The sequence below is a fragment of the Chrysemys picta genome, chromosome 2 (genome assembly GCF_011386835.1).
Source record: "Chrysemys picta bellii isolate R12L10 chromosome 2, ASM1138683v2, whole genome shotgun sequence".
In the NCBI taxonomy this organism is placed as follows: domain Eukaryota; kingdom Metazoa; phylum Chordata; order Testudines; family Emydidae; genus Chrysemys; species Chrysemys picta.
The window spans coordinates 287,202,733-287,222,565 of NC_088792.1; the positions used below are offsets into that span (position 1 = coordinate 287,202,733).

General features: G+C 58.1%; 3 protein-coding genes across 3 annotated transcripts; 2 read left to right on the forward strand and 1 right to left on the reverse strand.

Annotated features, from left to right (window-relative positions):
- Positions 1 to 2,920: 2,920 nt before the first annotated feature.
- Positions 2,921 to 5,622, forward strand: LOC135981859 (heat shock protein 30C-like). The gene has a single exon (XM_065586358.1). It carries the CDS (start codon positions 3,072 to 3,074, stop codon positions 3,723 to 3,725), a length of 654 nt encoding a protein of 217 aa, XP_065442430.1. The 5' UTR covers positions 2,921 to 3,071; the 3' UTR covers positions 3,726 to 5,622.
- A 4,384-nt stretch (positions 5,623 to 10,006) lies between these two features.
- LOC122173396 (heat shock protein 30C-like) lies at positions 10,007 to 11,132 on the reverse strand. The gene has a single exon (XM_042847866.2). It carries the CDS (start codon positions 10,932 to 10,934, stop codon positions 10,281 to 10,283), a length of 654 nt encoding a protein of 217 aa, XP_042703800.2. The 5' UTR covers positions 10,935 to 11,132; the 3' UTR covers positions 10,007 to 10,280.
- A 1,210-nt stretch (positions 11,133 to 12,342) lies between these two features.
- On the forward strand, positions 12,343 to 14,483 carry LOC135981860 (heat shock protein 30C-like). Its single transcript, XM_065586359.1, has one exon. It carries the CDS (start codon positions 12,516 to 12,518, stop codon positions 13,167 to 13,169), a length of 654 nt encoding a protein of 217 aa, XP_065442431.1. The 5' UTR covers positions 12,343 to 12,515; the 3' UTR covers positions 13,170 to 14,483.
- The last annotated feature ends 5,350 nt before the right edge of the window (positions 14,484 to 19,833 follow it).

Sequence of the window (19,833 nt, forward strand, 5' to 3'; positions counted from 1 at the left end):
CAGGACCTAGGTTCCCCAGGGCTGGGTTCCTCCAGTCCTAGAACTAGAGCGTCCCCTAGCACATTGGCTGGGAGAGTGCATGCAGTGAGCGGTGAGTCTGAATGCTGAGCTGGTGTCTGCCCCAGGGAGAACGCCCCCTACCGCCTGGGCTGGGAGAGCACATGCAATGAGTGGCGAGTCTGACAGCCCCAGCTGGCATGCACCCTGGGCTGGGACGCCCCCATCCCCAGAGCACCCGGGCTGCTCTCAATCCAACACCTGCAGCCAGGAAGGGATTGAAGTGAGGTCAGCCCAGGTGAAAACCTGAGTCCCATGGAGGGGTCAGAGGCAGCTGGTCAGGTCTCGCCTGGCCCCTCTGGAAACAGCACGGCTGCTGGCCTGGACAGCGCCCGCCCAGAGCACTGGGATGCCTCAGTCATTTTTGCTGCAGGAAGGGCATAGACGAGGCTGAGAGTAACAGGGGTGCCCGTTACCCTGGCGCAGAAGGGGTTAAACACAGCAGGGACTGTTGGTCCCAGCTGTGCCCTGGGCTAGGCGGAGAAACTGGGGTTCCCCAGCCAGGATTTCCCAGCACCCCCCTCTTCCCCCCAGCACAGGCCTCACTCTCCTGTACAAGGCCCGTTTGGCCTCCACTGCCATCCAGTCGATGGCAAAGTCCATCTGGGGCATGAATGGGGACATGCGGGTGGCCACAGTATGTGCAACACTCAGCACCACGCTGGGCTGTTCCCGCACGATCCTGGGGAGAGAGCGGGCAGCTCGTCAGTGCACAGGTGGCCCCGTTGCTGCCAGTGCGCTGCTGACTGCAGCCGCCCCATCCCTGAGTCACCCACCTCCTCTGGAACAGAGCCAGCCAAGAAAACATGGCACCAGGACAGATCACAGCCCAGGGCAGGAGAATCCAGGCCCAAGCAACAGGTGCACGATTGGAGGACTGGGACATGGGGCCTTTCCCCTCTAGGGGGAGGCAGCTCCAATCCAGCCCAGGGCAGGGGACTGGCTGGTTTATGGGGGTGGGGAATGGGACACGGTGCCTTTCCCCTCTAGGGAGCACTGGCCCCAATCTGACCCAGGTCACCAGTCTACATAGAAGTGGGGTGGGAAGTGGGCAGACCCTGCCCACAGGATGTGGAGGGGAAGGGGGACACCAACTCGTAGAAGTCCGACGTGGAGATCTTGAGGAAGGTGCAGTCACGGTTGGCGTTGATGGTGAAGATGAGGGGCTCCCCGGTCAGCACAGCCAGCTGGCCCACCATCTCGCCGAGCTGTGTCAGGAAGAGGCACACATCCTCCGCCTTGTTGATCAGGCGCTGGTAGACGTGTAGGCAGCCCCACAGCACGAAGTGAAGGCTGACGTCCTCTTGAGCGGTGGGGCGGAGGAGAGAGAGGAACGTCAGCCCCAGCACCAGGGTGAGGGGCAGGCCTGCCCCCAAGGTGCGCACCCACAGATAGGCGGCCAGGAGACCTGGGGGACAGCCTACAGCTCCGGCTGAGCCTGAACTCTCTGGAGCACCCCACTAACCTCGGCAGAGCCACAGCCCAGCATAAATTCCCCCAGCTCCATGGAAACCAACCCCTCCCCATTCCAGCTGTGCAGGGGTTGAATGTTTCCTAGGCCTGAGTCCCAGCACCCCGGGAGGAGGGAACGGGGGATTCCTGGTAGAGTCCACTCCGCAGGGACCAATGCACCGGAGACACTCACACCGGCGGGTTTATTAGGCAGCTGGAAGCCGGCATGGGAAGAGCTCAGGTCACCATAAGCGTTAAAGCACAGGCAGGTCCCGTCAGCCCAGAGCAATGCCCTGCCAGCTGTCTCTGACGCCCTTCCTTAGGCCAAGCAGTGAGAGCTCCCAGCCTCTCCCAGAAGAGCTCTTTCCCCCCAGCTCCCACCCCCCAGTCCTTTGGTCCCGAACCAGGGTCTCTGCTCAGATCCCGGCTGAGAGGCGATGGGGCATTGGTTGCCAGTTGTCAATGTGCTGGTGACCGGGGTTTTCCATTGATATGGGTCAGCCTCAGCCAGTCCTTTCTGTGCCCCCGGCCCTGAACCCCCCCCCCCAGCTCCAGCCCTAGCCCGTACCCCCGGCATGAACCCCCACCCCGGCTCCAGCCTGCCCCCCCGCCCGGGGACTGTCTTCCCGGCTCCAGCCCGTGCCCCCGGCCCTGAACCCCCCCCGGCTCCAGCCCGTACCCCCGGCCCTGAACCCCCCCTCCGGCTCCAGCCCGTACCCCCGGCCTGAAACCCCCCCCCGGCTCCAGCCCGTGCCCCCGGACCTGAACCCCCCCCGGCTCCAGCCCGTGCCCTCGGCCTGAACCCCCCCCCGCTCCAGCGCGTGCCCCCGGCCCTGAACCCCCCCCCCGGCTCCAGCCCGTGCCCCCGGCCCTGAACCCCCCCCCCGGCTCCAGCCCTAGCCCGTACCCCCGGCATGAACCCCCACCCCGGCTCCAGCCTGCCCCCCCGCCCGGGGACTGTCTTCCCGGCTCCAGCCCGTGCCCCCGGCCCTGAACCCCCCTCCGGCTCCAGCCCGTACCCCCGGCCTGAAACCCCCCCCCGTCTCCAGCCCGTGCCCTCGGCCTGAACCCCCCCCCCCCCGCTCCAGCGCGTGCCCCCGGCATGAGACCCGCCCCCCCCCCCCAACATAGCGGGATCGGGAAGGATCCAGCAAAGCCCGGCCCAGGAGCTCCGCCCACTAGCGGCTGCTGGAAGCTGCTGGGCCCCCCGCGCCTAGCAGACCCAGGCCCCGCCCCTGCCGAGCAGCGCCAGGCCCCGCCCCCCCGAGCAGCGCCAGGCCCCGCCCCTCCCGAGCAACGCCAGGCCCCGCCCCCAGCCCCGCCCCCGAGCAGCGCCAGGCCCCGTCCCAGCCCCGCCCCCCGAGCAGCGCCAGGCCCCGCCCCCCAGCAGCGAGAAGGTTCCCGAAGCGCCCGGCGCGGCCCCAGCAGGCTATAAAAGGCGGCGCGGGGGCTGCCGCAGCCAGTGAGCAGCAGCCGGGCAGGGAGTCAGGCAGAGGCGGCTCCAGCAGCAGCGTCTCAGCAGCTGAACTCGGCCCAGCGGCTCCAGGCCCCGGGGGGGCAGGATGCTCCCGCTCCGAGTGTGGCTTGGCAGCAGCGCCCCAGTGCCCAGGCTCCTGGGGCCCCACAGCCTCTTGGCCCAGCTGGTGGGGGACGTGCAGACGCACCTGGAGGAGATGGAGCAGCTGAGACACTCCCTCTTTCTGGCTTCTCCCCTTCTCTGCGGGGAGGGCGAGGGGAGGAGGCCGAGGCCGAGCAGCCGGTCCCTGGCGGAGGGGGCTGGGAAGGAGCCCGGCTCCCAGGGGCAGGGGAAGGACAAGTTCCAGCTCTCCATGGACGTGAGCAGCTTCTCCCCAGCTGAGCTGATGGTGAGAGTGGACGGGAGGAAGCTGACGGTGACGGGGAAGCAGGAGAAGAAAACGGCGTCGGAGGCTGGAGTCTGCTCCCACGAATACAGGGAGATCCGCAGAGAAACTCTCCTGCCGGAAGACGTGAACGTGGAGGCCGTGCTCTGCTCCTTGTCCCAGGATGGGCAGCTCGGCATCGAGGTGCCACATCTGGCCCTGCTACCTGCAGAAGGGAGAGCCGTTCCCATCACCGTCTGCCAGGGCGTGAAGGCAGGAGAAGGAAACCTGGCCACGGAGGGAAAGGAGCCGGGGAGCAGCGAGAAGATGGAGACAGGAGGAGAGAGCGAGGGGACCAGCCCCAGAGATTCCTGAAACCAGCCACCAACTCCAGTAACGCTAGGACTCTGTTCCATCGATTCCACTCAGCCCAGCTAGCGAAGCCACTGGTCTGGGTGCGAATGTTCGGGAGCCCATTCCTGGGCTGCCAGGAGCTGTTCTGTGCTCTAAGTGTCTCCTTGGAGGAGCAGGGACTGTGCGATGCTTTGTATTAGGGTTTGGGGGTTTGTACAATTTTATCCCTCTCCTGAATTACAAATTAAAGGATTTTATTTTAAGTACAAACTTGTGTCGTGGTGAGCTCTAGTTCCTTTAATTCTATATTTGATGTTTAACCTGTAGGGAGAGACTCCACCCCTCGTTTCTGCCAGGGCCGTTCCCCTCCCTGTTTATAGCGATCGCTTTCACGTGAAGGGGCGGACCAGGACCCTGCTGAGAGTTCAGAGCTGTGGGTTGTAGGGTCCAGTCTGAGGTATTAGAAGAACAATTGTGACAAAAACCCGGTCACTGTTCTGAAGGAGGGTGTCAGGAACTGAAGGGGGCTGGGAACCCAACACCTGGGCCACGATCCTGAAAGGTACTTGAAGGAATTTCTCTGCCCCTTTAGACTCTAAGATCCCTCTTACACATCTTTAGCATTTTCAAACCTACCTCTTAGTTGTCACCTTAGATCATAGACCCCTCTGGGATGTCAAATTAAATAGAGCTTCTTAGTGGAAATAAACAGTGTGTTGACTGCCTGTCACTGTCTTTAAGTCACTATTTTATGTCTAAAGGTACATCTACACTACAGGGGGGAGTCGATTTAAGATACGCAAATTCAGCTACGTGAATAGCGTAGCTGAATTCGACGTATCGCGGCCGACTTACCCCGCTGTGAGGACGGCGGCAAAATCTACTTTTGCGGCTTCCTGTCGATGGCGCTTTCTCCCACCTCCGCTGGTGGAGTAAGAGCGTCGATTCGGGGATCAATTGTCGCGTCCCAACGGGACGCGATTAATCGATCCCCGAGAGGTCGATTTCTACCCGCCGATTCAGGCGGGTAGTGTAGACCTAGCCTAACTCTGGAAATAGACCAAGTCAGTTCTCAGTCTCCTTCATAGAAACACTGTTTTGAAGAGAAAAGGGTATCTGAGCTGATTTCAAGGCAGTAACAGACTTTTTAGGGTCACCACTTTGTTGCAGGTTTAGTATATTAAAATAAGTAAAAGAATACAATGATTGTTTTCTCTTGCATTGCAATTTGATGTTCCTGTTCAAATGCTCTGTGTAAATCAGTTCTGTGTTGTGTGTGAATGAGGAATGTGTGTGTTAAGATCTAAGTGTGAAGGCCATCACCGTACCAGATGTTTTAGGGATGAACCGAAGACAGACGCAAGACATGGCGGTTGCAACACGCCCCTATTGAAGTGTCAGAGGAGGGCAGACTGACGACTCTAAAGATGAGACAGGCACCTATCGACGAGGCCAAGATAGCTGTGATCAAAACCAGAATGGGATAACTCCCTGAGAGACTTGATGAAAGAAGAAGATAAAGGATGAGAAAAACAATTTAAGAAAACAAGCACTCTTCAAACGACAATTGATTACAGCATGAGAGTGCAAAACTCATTGGTCCCAATGAAGGAAAATTACTATATATGTAGATAAATCTCTGTATTAAGCATCTTCACATAACTTTCATATGACTTTATATTATGCCTCTCCATATAACCTTGTATTAAGCTATTTTGATACAATTCTATCTCAAGTCCTTTGATATAGGAATTTTGTATCGGATCCCTAGGTAGAAAAACTTATAGAAAACTTTGTGTTAGGCCCAGGGTCGGCAACCTTTCAGAAGAGGTGCACCTAGTCTTCATTTATTCACTCTAATTTAGGGTTTTGCGTGCCGGTAATACATGTTAACGTTTTTAGAAGGTCTCTTTCTATAATATGTAACTAAACTATTGTATGTAAAGTAAACAAGGTTTTCAAAATGTTTAAGAAGCGTCATTTAAAATTAAATTAAAATGCTGCTCTTACGCCAGCAGCCTGCTCAGCTCGCTGCCAGCCTGGGGTTCTGTTCACCTAGGCCGGCAGCAGGCTGAGCAGGGCCTATGCCCGGGACCCCAGACCTGGGGGGAGGGGTTCAGGGCAGAGGGCTGGGGTGTGTGGGGGGGATCAGGGTATAGGGCTGGGGTGTGTAGGGCAGAGGGCTGGGTGTGGGGGGGGTTCAAGGGTCAGGTCAGAGGGCTGTGGGGGGTGCAGGGCAGAAGGCCGGGTGTGTGTTGGGGTGTGGGGGTTCAGGGCATAGGGCTGGGAGTGTGGGAGGGGTGCAGGGCAGAAGGCTGGGGTGTGTGGGGGTGTTCAGGGATCAGGGTAGAGGGCTGGGGTTTGTAGGGCAGAGGGCTGGGTGCGGGGGGGGGTTCAAGGGTCAGGTCAGAGGGCTGTGGCGGATGCAGGGCAGGAGGCTGGGTGTGTGGGGGGGTCAGGGCAGAGGGATGGGGCTGTGGGGGTGCAGGGCAGAAGGCTGGAGTGTGCGGGAGGTTCAAACGTCAGAGGGCTGGGGTGCTCGGCAGGGGGCTGGAAGGGATATGTCCTGTTCCACCCCCTTCCCCCAGGCTCTGTCCCTACCTCTCTCTGCGTGCTTTATGGAGCTGTGTGCATGCTGCCGCTCTTCCCCCTCCCCCTCGCTAGGGCCATCAGCTGATTGGCGCAGGGACGGAGAGGGGGAGGGGAAGGAAAGCACCACGCTGGGGGAAGAAGCAGGGGAGGGGGGAAGCTTGGCTGCTGCAGAACCAAGCTTCTGCCTCCTGCCCCTGCAGCGGAGAGTGGTGAGCGGGGTGGGGGGCTGAGTGGGGCTGGGGGCCGGGACCGCGGCAGGGAGCTGCGTGCCACTCAGAATCGGCTCCCGTGCTGTGTTTGGCACACGTGCCGTAGGTTGCCGACCCCTGTGTTAGGCCTTGGTATAATGTTATAGCCCCTAAGGATAGTTAAAGTAGAAGAAAAATGTCTTTTTGCTCGGAGTAGAATAAGATCTCTCTCCCCTGCCCCCCCCCCCCGCCACTCCCTTAATCAATTGCCCTGTTGAATAAGTGAGGTGTGAATGAGCAAGGCGTGGAAGGCAAGCACCACCAGACAGCTGCAACAGTTGGAGAGGGGATGGAAGCCAGACCCAAAAACAATAAAACTTGTCAAGTGGGCTCACTGAAGAAGAGCAGATATACTGAGGGCCTTGTGGGTTAGAAGCAAGCACCTTCTTTTGCAAACACCCTCTTTGAACAGCACTGGGACAACACCCAGAAAAAAAGCAGTACAAAGGACCAACAGACACAGATACAGATCTTGAATCTGGTATAGATTTGCATGAGAGGGAAGCTGCTATAAATGTGAGGTGTCTTGCAGAGGCCCCCGGGTCTCGTCTTGTCAACATGAGAGCATCGATCCGGATCGGCAGAAGCCCAGCTCCATCCCTTCCCCATCTAACTCACCTGGCCAGTGAAGTTAAGGTAACAACAAGACGGAGCATGCTTGTGTGTGAGTGTAATACAACATATGCATATGATACAGTGTGGATTTGGTACATGTATTACCAATAAATGTGGCGCTTTGCCTTATTCCCCTGAAAAGATCCTGTGCAGTACTTTGAGTACAACATATAAACAGGGTGCCTTGCCATGAAACTCTGGGTTCATCCTGCCAAGACTTTCCCACATTTAATCCATAGGTTATAGTCCAAATGTTTATATTCAGGGTGGTCCAGTTAGGACTGGGATATCAGTCTTACGGCTTAAGCTTCCCCTGCATGAAGCAGATCTGAGCTAAAAAGAATCAGGTCCCAAAAGCCTTTTATACAATTTCCAGGCTCTCTTTGACAGTTCGGAGACCTTTGGCAAACAACAGGTACTTATGGAAGCTTATTTCCTAAGCATCACCGGTAGTTAGTTACACAAATTAACATAAGGCAATTTATTCATTAGGCAATCTATCACAAACTTCAAAGAGACATATCAACAATGATATTGTTGCATTCAAGATTCACCTAAATCAGGGGTGGGCAAACTTTTTGGCCTGAGGGCCACATCAGGGTTTGGACATTGTATGGTGTCCATGAATGCTCATGAAATTGGGGTTAGGGTGTGTGGGAGAGGGGGTGTTAGTCTGTATCAGCAAAAACAACAAGTCCTCCTTGTGGCACCTTAGAGACTAACAAATTTATTTGGGCATAAGCTTTCGTGGGCTAGAACCCACTTGGATCATATGCAGTTCTCCTTCTAAGGTACCTCAAAGTCCAAGCCACTTTCCCAGTGGCTGGCGGGGGGGGGAGGTGACCGAGGTCCACCCTCTACTTTGGGTCCCAGTGCAGGGACCCTATAGATAGCAGCCATCCGCCATGTCTCTTTAAATAAACTGAGTTGCTGCTCTAATTAGCTGGGCCACCTCTCCGTGGCTCTCACACATTCTTCACCCTTATCTCAGGGCCTTGTCCTTGTGGAGTCCCCACACCCAGCCTGGAGCAACAGCCACTCTCCTCCAGCTCTAGCAAAGAACTGAACTTGCTCTCGCCCTGCAGCTCTTCTTATATTGACCTGCTGGGCCCCGACTGGATGCTGCTCACACAGCCGCTCTAGGCAGCTTGGAGGACCTCTCTACTGCTCTTTTTCTGGGGCGGGTTGTGGCAGGACCACAAGGCCTCCAGCAGGGGGCCTCAAAGTGTAGTCCACCCCATCAGAACCTCCAAAAGGAGAGAGACTTTTAATAGGATTTGATTACCTTGTTTCCTACAGTTACTCAGTTTGAATTTTGCTTTCTAGTCCTTACTTGTGTTTTCATCAGTAAACTTCCAACTTTGTAATGAGTGCGTTTGGGTGTGTGCCAAGAAGCCAGGGTCGCTGTAGAAAGCCAGCGGCTCTACACACCCACCCATCCCTGAACCTTTTTATCACAGTTTCACTGTCGGACAGTGAAGGAGTTGATAACACCTTTAACTCTTTGGGGCCCTGCTCTCAATACAACAGCACGAACACCATGCATCGCGTGGGGACAGGTAGGTGCCGAAGGAAGGGCTTGTCTGCAGCCAGGCAGTTGAAACTGTCAACCAGATAGGCAGGGACAGAGCAGGGGTTTAGGTGTCTGAGCAGCTGACTTGGTACCCCTGGCTGGCTGATGGGCCAGAGATCAGTGCCTCACTCCACTCCGGAGCCACAGCCTCAAACCCTCTCCCGGAGTCAGACACCTATGCCAAGTTAGCCGCCTAGGTAGCCCATGTCCTACTAGCCAAACCCACCTCTCTCTCTGTGTCGCACGATTCCTGGCTCACCCTATTTTCCCCATGGCCCCAGCTGTCCTTTGTGGGATGCTCTGCTGTTCCTCTGCCTAGTGGGGACCAGTCTCTGGCTCGTCTCCCGTGAGGGCTGGCAGGTAAGAGGTGTTCGGCATGGTGGAGCGGCCCTACAGGATTGAACTGACTAGTTTGAGAATTCTGCTTCCGCGGCCTCTGGAGCTTCAGCCTTCGAGCAGCTCTGTAGCTGGGGAGGGCTTCAGCACCGAGCCAGCTTTGCAAATGCTGCTTGGAGGAAAGATTGGCCCCTATAGGCACCATCACCCTGCGGGACGACAGCACCTGTATCCCCCTGCGTGGTCCAGCAAGGGCTTTTGGCACCCAGCCATCACGTCTCCTTGGCAGAGACCCTGCATCTCTCTCCCTCCTGACGGGGAAACTTTCCAGGCTGCACAGTTCCCTCCCGCAGCCCACCCTGACCCAAACGACCTGCATCTGCGCTTTGCTTCCTCTTCAGAGACGGAACGCTCAATGATTATTAGTTACGATCCAGCTCTTTCCGCGCAAGCACAGTCATTGTTACGGGGAAAGCATTACAGAGAAAGCACATTACCAGCAATACAAGAACCCACACATGAGGCAGGGTGACTATGCTACAAAGCTTGAAGTCAGCCCAGCTCCAGCCAAGGGCTCTGCCAAGTGTCAATCCTTCTAGCCCTTCCTTAAGGCTTGCCCTCCCCACTCTGAGAACTATAGTACAGACAGTCCCTGGGCCACAGAGATATGTAAACTTCGTACAATCAAAGCTCCTAAGGGTACTGCAGGGTATTACCATATATGTCAGAACCGTCTACAGGGTTACGTGCCTCTGGGCCTGGTATTTGATTCCTAGTCCCCTCTCTAATCAGGCACTCCCCCCACTTCCCCTCAATACGTCAATCCGGCCCTTTATCACAGCTGCTCTGCTCTTATCTTAGATCTGCACCCAACAATCAACAGCTCTGAACCCTCAAAACCATCATGTTCCCTCACTTGCAGAGAGATGAGAACTGACCTGGGACAAAGGCAGTTTATTTCCAAAGGTGAAACATGAAATAGCAAATCAAGCAGACAGAGCTCACCAGACAGCACAGTTTGTCTTTACTAGAAAGGTTGATATTGAATTTTAAAAATTCAAGACAAGTATAAACATTCTATCAAAATGCATAAAAAGAGCCAAGAAAGGGAGCATCCCCCAGTCACTTCTCTTCCAGAGAGATTCTGACAGCCCAGGAATATGCTCAGGACCGTTCACACCAAGATTTGGTTACTGGAGTCGGTGGCTGGTTTCAGGAATCTCTGGGGCTGGTCCCCTCGCTCTCTCCTCCTGTCTCCATCTTCTCGCTGCTCCCCGGCTCCTTTCCCTCCGTGGCCAGGTTTCCTTCTCCTGCCTTCACCCCCTGGCAGACGCTGATGGGAACGGCTCTCCCTTCTGCAGCTGGCAGGGCCAGATGTGGCGCCTCGATGCAGAGCTGCCCATCCTGGGACAGGGAGCAGAGCACGGCCTCCACGTTCACATCTTCCGGCAGGAGAGTTTCTCTGCGGATCTCTCTGTATTCGTGGGAGCAGACTCCAGCCTCCGACGCCGTTTTCTTCTCCTGCTTCCCCGTCACCGTCAGCTTCCTCCCGTCCACTCTCACCATCAGCTCAGCTGGGGAGAAGCCGCTCACGTCCATGGAGAGCTGGAACTTGTCCTTCCCCTGCGCCTGGGAGCCGGGCTCCTTCCCAGCCCCCTCCGCCAGGGACCGGCTACTCGGCCTCCTCCCCTCACCCTCCCCGCAGAGAAGGGGATAAGCCAGAAGGAGGGAGTGTCTCAGTCGCTCCATCTCCTCCAGATGCGTCTGCACGTCCCCCACTAGCTGGGCCAAGAGGCTGTGGGGCCCCGGTCCCAGGAGCCTGGACACTGGGGCGCTGCTGCCAAGCCACACTCGGAGCGGGAGCATCCTGCCCGGGTCCTGGAGCTGCTGCACCGAGTTCAGCTGCTGAGACGACGACGACGACGCTGCTGGAGATGGAGCTACCGCTGCCTGACTCCCTGCCCAGCTGCTGCTCACTGGCTCCGGCAGCCCCCGCGCCGCCTTTTATAGCCTGCTCGGGCCGCGCCGGGCCCGTCGGGAACCTTCCCGCTGCTGGGGGGCGGGGCCTGGCGCTGCTGTTGAAGGGCTCTGCTCGGGAGGGGCGGGGCTGGGGGCGGGGCTTGGCTCTGCCCGGGAGGGGCGGGGTCTTGCTTGCTCGGCTGCGGGGGCCCAGCAAGTTCCAGCAGCTGCTAGCGGGCGGAGCTCCCGGGCCGGGCTTTGCTGGATCCTTCCCGATCCCGCTGTGTTTGAGGGGGCGGGGTCACGCCGGGGGTACGGGCTGGAGCGGGGGGGGGTTCAGGGCCGGGGGTACGGGCTGGAGCCGGGGGGGGGGTTCACGCCGGGGGTACGGGCTGGAGCCGGGGGGGGGGTTCAGGGCCGGGGGTACGGGCTGGAGCCGGGGGGGGGTTCAGGCCGGGGGTACGGGCTGGAGCCGGGGGGGGGGTTCACGCCGGGGGCACGGGCTGGAGCCGGGGAGACAGTCCCCGGGCGGGGTCTGGGCGGGGGGCGGGTTGGACAGTCCATGTGCGGAGCAGACACGGGAGACGGGCGAACACCCCCACAGCGCACGTGTAATAAACAGTAACAGAGACTCGTGTCCGGTCCGGGGGGGTCACACCCTGCAGCGGTTTCTGCCCCCCAGCTCCCAGCGGCTCCTCCGAGGCTCTGTCCATTCACTAACACGAGGCAGGAGCTTCAGGGCACCTGAGAAACCCTCCAAGTTTGGCAGCCCCACAAACGGCAGATCCCGACCCCTGCTGGGGGCAGGGGCTGGGGGGGGGGCACTTTATCCCAAATGTGACTCTGGTTCCTCAATGGCGGGGCTCTAACGGGGGGGGGATATCCCGTTCCCGGGGGGGGGGAGGTTTCTGCCCGGCGCTGGTCCGGGAGCGGGGGTCTGTGCTACCGGGCTCGGAACCCCCCGGGCAGAGCCGGGCTCCAGCCTGTGCCCGCCGCTGAAGCCGCCCCCCCGCCCCGCTCCAGCGCGTGCCCCCGGCCTGAGACCCGCTCCCCTCCCCCAACACAGCGGGATCGGGAAGGATCCAGCAAAGCCCGGCCCGGGAGCTCCGCCCCCTAGCGGCTGCTGGAAGCTGCTGGGCCCTCCCAGCCCCGCCCCTCCCGAGCAGCGCCAGGCTCCGCCCCCAGCCCCGCCCCGGCCGAGCAGAGCCAGCCCCGCCCCTCCCGAGCAGCGCCAGGCCCCGCCCCTCCCCAGCAGCGCCAGGCCCCGCCCTCAGCCCCGCCCCTCCCGAGCAGCGCCAGGCCCCGCCCCCCAGCAGCGGGAAGGTTCCCGAAGCGCCCGGCGCGGCCCCAGCAGGCTATAAAAGGCGGCGCGGGGGCTGCCGGAGCCAGTGAGCAGCAGCCGGGCAGGGAGTCAGGCAGAGGCGGCTCCAGCAGCAGCGTCTCAGCAGCTGAACTCGGCCCAGCGGCTCCAGGCCCCGGGGGGGCAGGATGCTCCCGCTCCGAGTGTGGCTTGGCAGCAGCGCCCCAGTGCCCAGGCTCCTGGGGCCGGGGCCCCACAGCCTCTTGGCCCAGCTGGTGGGGGACGTGCAGACGCACCTGGAGGAGATGGAGCGACTGAGACACTCCCTCCTTCTGGCTTCTCCCCTTCTCTGCGGGGAGGGCGAGGGGAGGAGGCCGAGGCCGAGCAGCCAGTCCCTGGCGGAGGGGGCTGGGAAGGAGCCCGGCTCCCAGGGGCAGGGGAAGGACAAGTTCCAGCTCTCCATGGACGTGAGCAGCTTCTCCCCAGCTGAGCTGATGGTGAGAGTGGACGGGAGGAAGGTGACGGGGAAGCAGGAGAAGAAAACGGCGTCGGAGGCTGGAGTCTGCTCCCACGAATACAGGGAGATCCGCAGAGAAACTCTCCTGCCGGAAGATGTGAACGTGGAGGCCGTGCTCTGCTCCCTGTCCCAGGATGGGCAGCTCTGCATCGAGGCGCCACATCTGGCCCTGCCAGCTGCAGAAGGGAGAGCCGTTCCCATCAGCGTCTGCCAGGGGGTGAAGGCAGGAGAAGGAAACCTGGCCACGGAGGGAAAGGAGCCGGGGAGCAGCGAGAAGATGGAGACAGGAGGAGAGAGCGAGGGGACCAGCCCCAGAGATTCCTGAAACCAGCCACCGACTCCAGTAACCCTGGGACTCTGTTCCATCGATTGCCCTCAGCCCACCTAGCGCAGCCATTGGGCTGGGTGCGAATGTTGGGAGCCCATTCCTGGGCTGCCAGGAGCTGTTCTGTGCTCTAAGTGTCTCCCTGGAGGAGCAGGGACTGTGCGATGCTTTGTATTAGGGTTTGGGGGTTTGTACAATTTGTATCCCTCTCCTGAATTACAATTTAAAGGATTTTATTTTAAGTACAAACTTTTGTGTCGTGGTGAGCTCTAGTTCCTTTAATTCTCTATTTGATGTTTAACCTGTAGAGAGAGACCCCACCCCTCATTTCTGCCAGGGCCGTTCCCCTCCCTGTTTATAGCGATTGATTTCACATGAAGGGGGGGACCAGGACCCTGCTGAGGGTTCAGAGCTGTGGGTAGCAGGGTCCAGTCTGAGGTATTAGAAGAACAGTTGTGAGAAAAGCCAGTCACTGTTCTGAAGGAGGGTGTCAGGAACTGAAGGGGGCTGCAGCTCTTTGGTCCCTGAGGCCCCAGGCCAGAGCAGAAGCTGGAGCTGGGTTGGGGTAACAGTCGTGCAGGCAGCTATGGGGAGCCGTGGACCTTCCACCTGTCCTGGATGGAAGGCCAGGGCATGGGGACAGAGATCCCTGCTCTCGGTAATGGTTTGAATTGGTCAATGGAAAAAAAAAATGAGGAGATGACGGATGCCTCCCCCTGCCTCCCTTTTTTGGGGTCCTTTAAAGGAGACTTTGAAAAATTCTCATGCTCATTTTTCGCCCAGCCCAGGACAGACGGCATAGAGCAGAGCGAAGGGTTTTCTTTCCGAGAGGAAAGCCAGCCGGCCTTGCTCTTGTCTCAAGCAGAAGCGGATTAGAGCTTTGGGGGGCCCTGGGCCGGTGCACAGAGAGACTGAGCAATTTGCCCAAAGTCACACTGAGTTTGGGGTAGAGATGGGAGCCGAACTCTGAAAGCTGATGCACAAATACCTTTGTTAGTCTCTAAGGTGCCACAAGTACTCCTGTTCTTTTTGGGGATACAGACTAATACGGCTGCTACTCTGAAATCTGACTTCCTGGATCTCTGGCTGGTGCCTTAACTGCAGAACTCTGATGTACAGTGGGGGCGTCACACACCTAAGCATGATACGGTCGAATTTTCAAAAGCACTTTGTGTTGGACTGATTCTGCTCCCACTGAAGTCCGTGGTAAACCCTGGATAAGCTGAGAATCCTCAGGCTTAGAGTTTTCTGTGTGCTCTGTGTGAAAACCCTCAAAGCCCAAATAAACCCCTTCCATGTAGCTGCAGAAAGACATCTTTACGCATCTCCAACTGCTCATTTATCTGTGGGGTCTCAGTTTGGTATTTAAATGTAACATCTAGCAACAGAAAGAGAGGCAGGACAATTACAGCAGGTCAACACCTGCAGGGCTAAGGTTTTCTAAAGTCTCTCGTGATTTGAGACCTCTTAAAAGGGCCCTGACTTTCAAAAGTGCTGAGCACTCACCCTCTGAACATCAGGCCCCTTTAAGGTCTCAGGTTAGGCAACCAAAATCACAAGGCAATTTTGAAAACCTTGGCCTAAGTGACACACCTAAGGTCACACACACAGCGACTCTAGGACAGAGCTGGGAATGGAAGCTTGATCACTTGATTCCTAGCCTAGCATTTTAGCCACAAGGGCCATCCTTTCTTCCTACCAGAATACAAAGTTGATGATCTACTGAAACCCAGCAGGTGTTTTCTTCCTTTAACTCCATTGATCCCTTAAGCCCCGTCTATCTGACAACTTTCAACTGAGCCTGTAATCAGTCAGCAATACATTCGGCCCTAAAAGCCTGGTGTGTGTCCACACATCACCTGATTAATACTCACTTAAGCTTTCTCTATGTATCTCATTGATCAGTGTGTGTTATGTGTCTTCTAGGGGCTGGTCCACCACGGGTCTCGTTCTGCTACAGCTCCTACCTATGGGAGTTCATCCCTTAGCTCAAACAGTAGTGGGTCATACAGTTACAAGGTCCTGGGTTTGATCCTTGGTGATAACCAAGATGACTGTTGTTACATCAATACTCGAGAAGTTTCCCTTCTCCAGAACTGTTCTAACCCTTCTATTGTACTTCTAAAAGGCCTGAGTCTCATCAAGGTATGTCTACACTAGAAACACTCCAGGGCTGGAGCTACAGGCACCAACTTTCCAGTGTGCTACAGGGTGCTCACTGCTCAACCCCTGTCTCTGTCCCAAGCCTCAGCCCCACTCCACTCCTTCCCCCAAGACCCCCGCCCCTTCCCCGGAGTCGGCCGTGCCCTTGCTCCTCCTCCTCCCCTCCCCCCAAGCCTTCTGCACACCACAAAACAGCTGATCGCGGCTGGTGGGAGGCACAGGGGTGGAGAGTTAGGCGCTGATCCGCGGTGCTGCTGGCGGGTGGGGGGAGCTGACGGGGGGCTGCTGATGTGTTACTGTGGCTCTTTGGCGATGCACATTGGTAAATTCTGGCTCCTTCTCAGGCTCAGGTTGGTCACCCCGGTCTATCTACACAGCAGCTAGGAGGTTGCTCCCTAGCCAGGTGGACAGAGGCACAGTTTTATTCAAGCTAGTGCGCTAACAGTAGCAGTGTGGCCCCAGGGTGCGGGTGGCCGCCAGAGTACAATCCTGCCCACCCCCAGGGAACATCCTCAGGTGGGAGTCAACAATCTGCCATGGCCCTGCTGCTATTGGAACCAGGCTAACTCATGGGTACCAGTCTGCCCATGCTGGGAAGCAGCCCTTGGTCTCAGGACAGGCCTGACCCCCAGTGCCCAGCCCTGTCCTGAACTGGAAATTGCCCACTTCCACAGTGTGAACTGGGACTCTCTCCTCCACACCCCGCACTCTGCACTGGCTGGCAGGGGCTTGGGGTCTGAGTCATGGTGCCTGTGTCTGGTGATAGACAAGGAGGTGACTTGGAGGGCAGGTGCAGAGGGCCCGTCTGCCCTGGAATGGGGCAGGGACACCACTGGCTCAGGAGGTGAGTGGGCAGGGTCTGGACTCTGCCTGGGACCTTTCTCCTTTGACAGATGGTCAAGCAGCAACACTCCTTCTCCCAGCAGTGGGGCTAGCACTGGTGGGGAGCCCCACAGGACCAGCTGCTTCCCAGGTGTGTCTGCAGTTCAGGTCAAGGGCAGTAGGGTGAGGATCAGGGAGGGAAGGGCCAGCCCCATGTTGCCCCGTGACCTGCTCTCCCAGGAAGGAACCAGCAGGAAGTAACAGGCTGGCTGGGAGGGTGCTGTCTTGGGGAGGTCGGGTGGGGGGAATGGGGCCCTCTGTGAGGGAGGGAAACTATTGGGAGGGTGAATAAGGAGATCTATGGTGCTACGGGGTCATGGGAGCTGTGCACGGTCAACCCTGGCTTCCCCCAAAGGGCACAGCACAAATGTCTCTGCTTGTTCTCAGGCACCTTTCTGGGAGGGGCCTGGGACCGGGGCCAGCAGCAGACATGGGGCAGAGTGAGTCTGAGCCTCAGGACGAGCAGGAGGTAGGTGCTGTCCAGTTCCTTGCTGGGGCCCCTGGCAGTTTGTCCTCTGCAGCCTGGCAGTCACTGGAGTGAGCGAGTTCCCAGCCTCTCAACCCCATCGTTCCACCCCTGCCACCCATGTTCAGAGAGCTCCCCCAGCTGGTGGTGTCCACTGACTGGACAAGCACCTGAAGAGACCCTCCCCACCAGCACCATTTCCTGGGCGCTGGGGACACTTCCCTAGTGCAGGGCACCTTGGCTGGCATCCCAGTCAGAGTCCTCCCCAGGACCCCCACTTGCCCCAGCAGGATGCCCCTCCCCTCTGACTTGGGAATGTTAAATCCAGCATCCAGGTCACGTTCCAGCTCCACGAATCCCCCATCTCCCATGGGAACCTTCTTCCCAGATGAGGTACTGGGTTTGACAGTTTGTCCTCACTGTCTGAGCGGACTGAAGTGGTCATTAGAAAGGACTGGCTGAGGCTGACCCATATCAATGGAAAACCCCAGTCACCAGCACATTGACAACTGGCAACCAATGCCCCACCGCCTGTCAGCCGGGATCTGAGCAGAGACCCTGGTTTGAGACCAAAGGACTGGGGGAAGGGAGCTGGGGGGAAAGAGCTCTTCTGGGAGAGGCTGGGAGCTCTCACTGCTTGGCCTAAGGAAGGGCGTCAGAGACAGCTGGCAGGGCATTGCTCTGGGCTGACGGGACCTGCCTGTGCTTTACTGCTTATGGTGACCTGAGCTCTTCCCATGCTGGCTTCCAGCTGCCTCATAAACCCGCCGGTGTGAGTGTCTCCGGTGCATTGGTCCCTGCGGAGTGGACTCTACCAGGAATCCCCCGTTCCCTCCCCCCCGGGTGCTGGGCCTCAGGCCTAGGAAACATTCAACCCCTGCACAGCTGGAATGGGGAGGGGTTGGTTTCCATGGAGCTGGGGGAATTTATGCTGGGCTGTGGCTCTGCGGAGGTTAGTGGGGTGCTCCAGAGAGTTCAGGCTCAGCCGGAGCTGTCGGCTGTCCCCCAGGTCTCCTGGCCGCCTATCTGTGGGTGCGCACCTTGGGGGCAGGCCTGCCCCTCACCCTGGTGCTGGGGCTGACGTTCCTCTCTCTCCTCCGCCCCACCGCTCAAGAGGACGTCAGCCTTCACTTCGTGCTGTGGGGCTGCCTACACATCTACCAGCACCTGATCGACAAGGCGGAGGATGTGTGCCTCTTCCTGACACAGCTCGGCGAGATGGTGGGCCAGCTGGCTGTGCTGACCGGGGAGCCCCTCATCTTCACCATCAAAGCCAACCGTGACTGCACCTTCCTCAAGATCTCCACGTCGGACTTCTACGAGTTGGTGTCCCCCTTCCCCTCCACATCCTGTGGGCAGGGTCTGCCCACTTCCCACCCCACTTCTATCTAGACTGGTGACCTGGGTCAGATTGGGGCCAGTGCTCCCTAGAGGGGAAAGGCACCGTGTCCCATTCCCCACCCCCATAAACCAGCCAGTCCCCTGCCCTGGGCTGGATTGGAGCTGCCTCCCCCTAGAGGGGAAAGGCCCCATGTCCCAGTCCTCCAATGGTGCACCTGTTGCTTGGGCCTGGATTCTCCTGCCCTGGGCTGTGATCTGTCCTGGTGCCATGTTTTCTTGGCTGGCTCTGTTCCAGAGGAGGTGGGTGACTCAGGGATGGGGTGGCTGCAGTCAGCAGCGCACTGGCAGCAACGGGGCCACCTGTACACTGACGAGCTGCTCGCTTTCTCCCCAGGATCGTGCGGGAACAGCCCAGCGTGGTGCTGAGTGTTGCCCATACTGTGGCCGCCCGCATGTCCCCATTCATGCCCCAGATGGACTTTGCCATCGACTGGATGGCAGTGGAGGCCAAACGGGCCTTGTACAGGAGAGTGAGGCCTGTGCTGGGGGGAGGAGGGGGGTGCTGGGAAATCCTGGCTGGGGAACCCCAGTTTCTCCGCCTAGCCCAGGGCACAGCTGGGACCAACAGTCCCTGCTGTGTTTAATCCCTTCCACGCCAGGGTAATGGGCACCCCTGTTACTCTCAGCCTCGTCCATGCCCTTCCTGCAGCAAAAATGACTCAGGCATCCCAGTGCTCTGGGCGGGCGCTGTCCAGGCCAGCAGCCGTGCTGTTTCCAGAGGGGCCAGGCGAGACCTGACCACCTGCCTCTGACCCCTCCATGGGACTCAGGTTTTCACCTGGGGTGACCTGACTTCAACCCCTTCCTGGCTGCAGATGTTGGATTGAGAGCAGCCCGGGTGCTCTGGGGATGGGGGCGTCCCAGCCCAGGGCGGGTGCCAGCTGGGGCTGTCAGACTCACCGCTCACTGCATGCACTCTCCCAGCCCAGGCGGTAGGGGGCGTTCTCCCTGGGGCAAACACCAGCTCAGCATTCAGACTCACCGCTCACTGCATGCACTCTCCCAGCCAATGTGCTAGGGGATGCTCTAGTTCTAGGACTGGAGGAACCCAGCCCTGGGGAACCTAGGTCCTGCAGGGTAGCTCCATTGGAAGGGGACTTGTAGAAAGAAGGAGTAGAGCTCCGTATGAACACACAAGTGACATAAGCAGCACATCGATAGAATTACAGACCCCCTCCCCCAGAAGAGTCACCCTAATTAATGAGCCTACCCAAAGTAACGGGCATATCTGGTAACAGCATGCAAAAAGCCTTTTTCCTTCCTCAGGAAAGTTGGATCCCATGTTGGTTAATGCTGCTGGGAGATTGCTTTAGGTGAAAAAACTGCTGTAATAATTGATTTTAGCCTGTTATTGTAAAATTTAGACTCTAAGAAGCATGTTATGATTTTCATTTGATATGTAACCAGTTCTGTTTCCATTATCCTGACTCAGTACCTCTTAAATCTTAATCTTTGATAATAAATTTAGGATTATTCCACTATACATATATCTCATTGCTGCGAGGTTATAAACAATCTGATCTTGAGCTGTACCAATCAAGCTGTTTGGATTCTGTTCCCTGGTAATTTCTGAGAGTGTCCTGTCACAGTAACCCAATGCTACTGGGGGATACTTTCAGAGGGCTTGGGGGCTGCGGTGCAACTACTGTTACCGTGCAAGGCAGAGCAAGGGGCGGCAGAGCCCTGTGGAGATTGGTAGGATGGCTAACAGACCGGTGATGTTATGCTTGACTAGATATCAGCACACTGAGA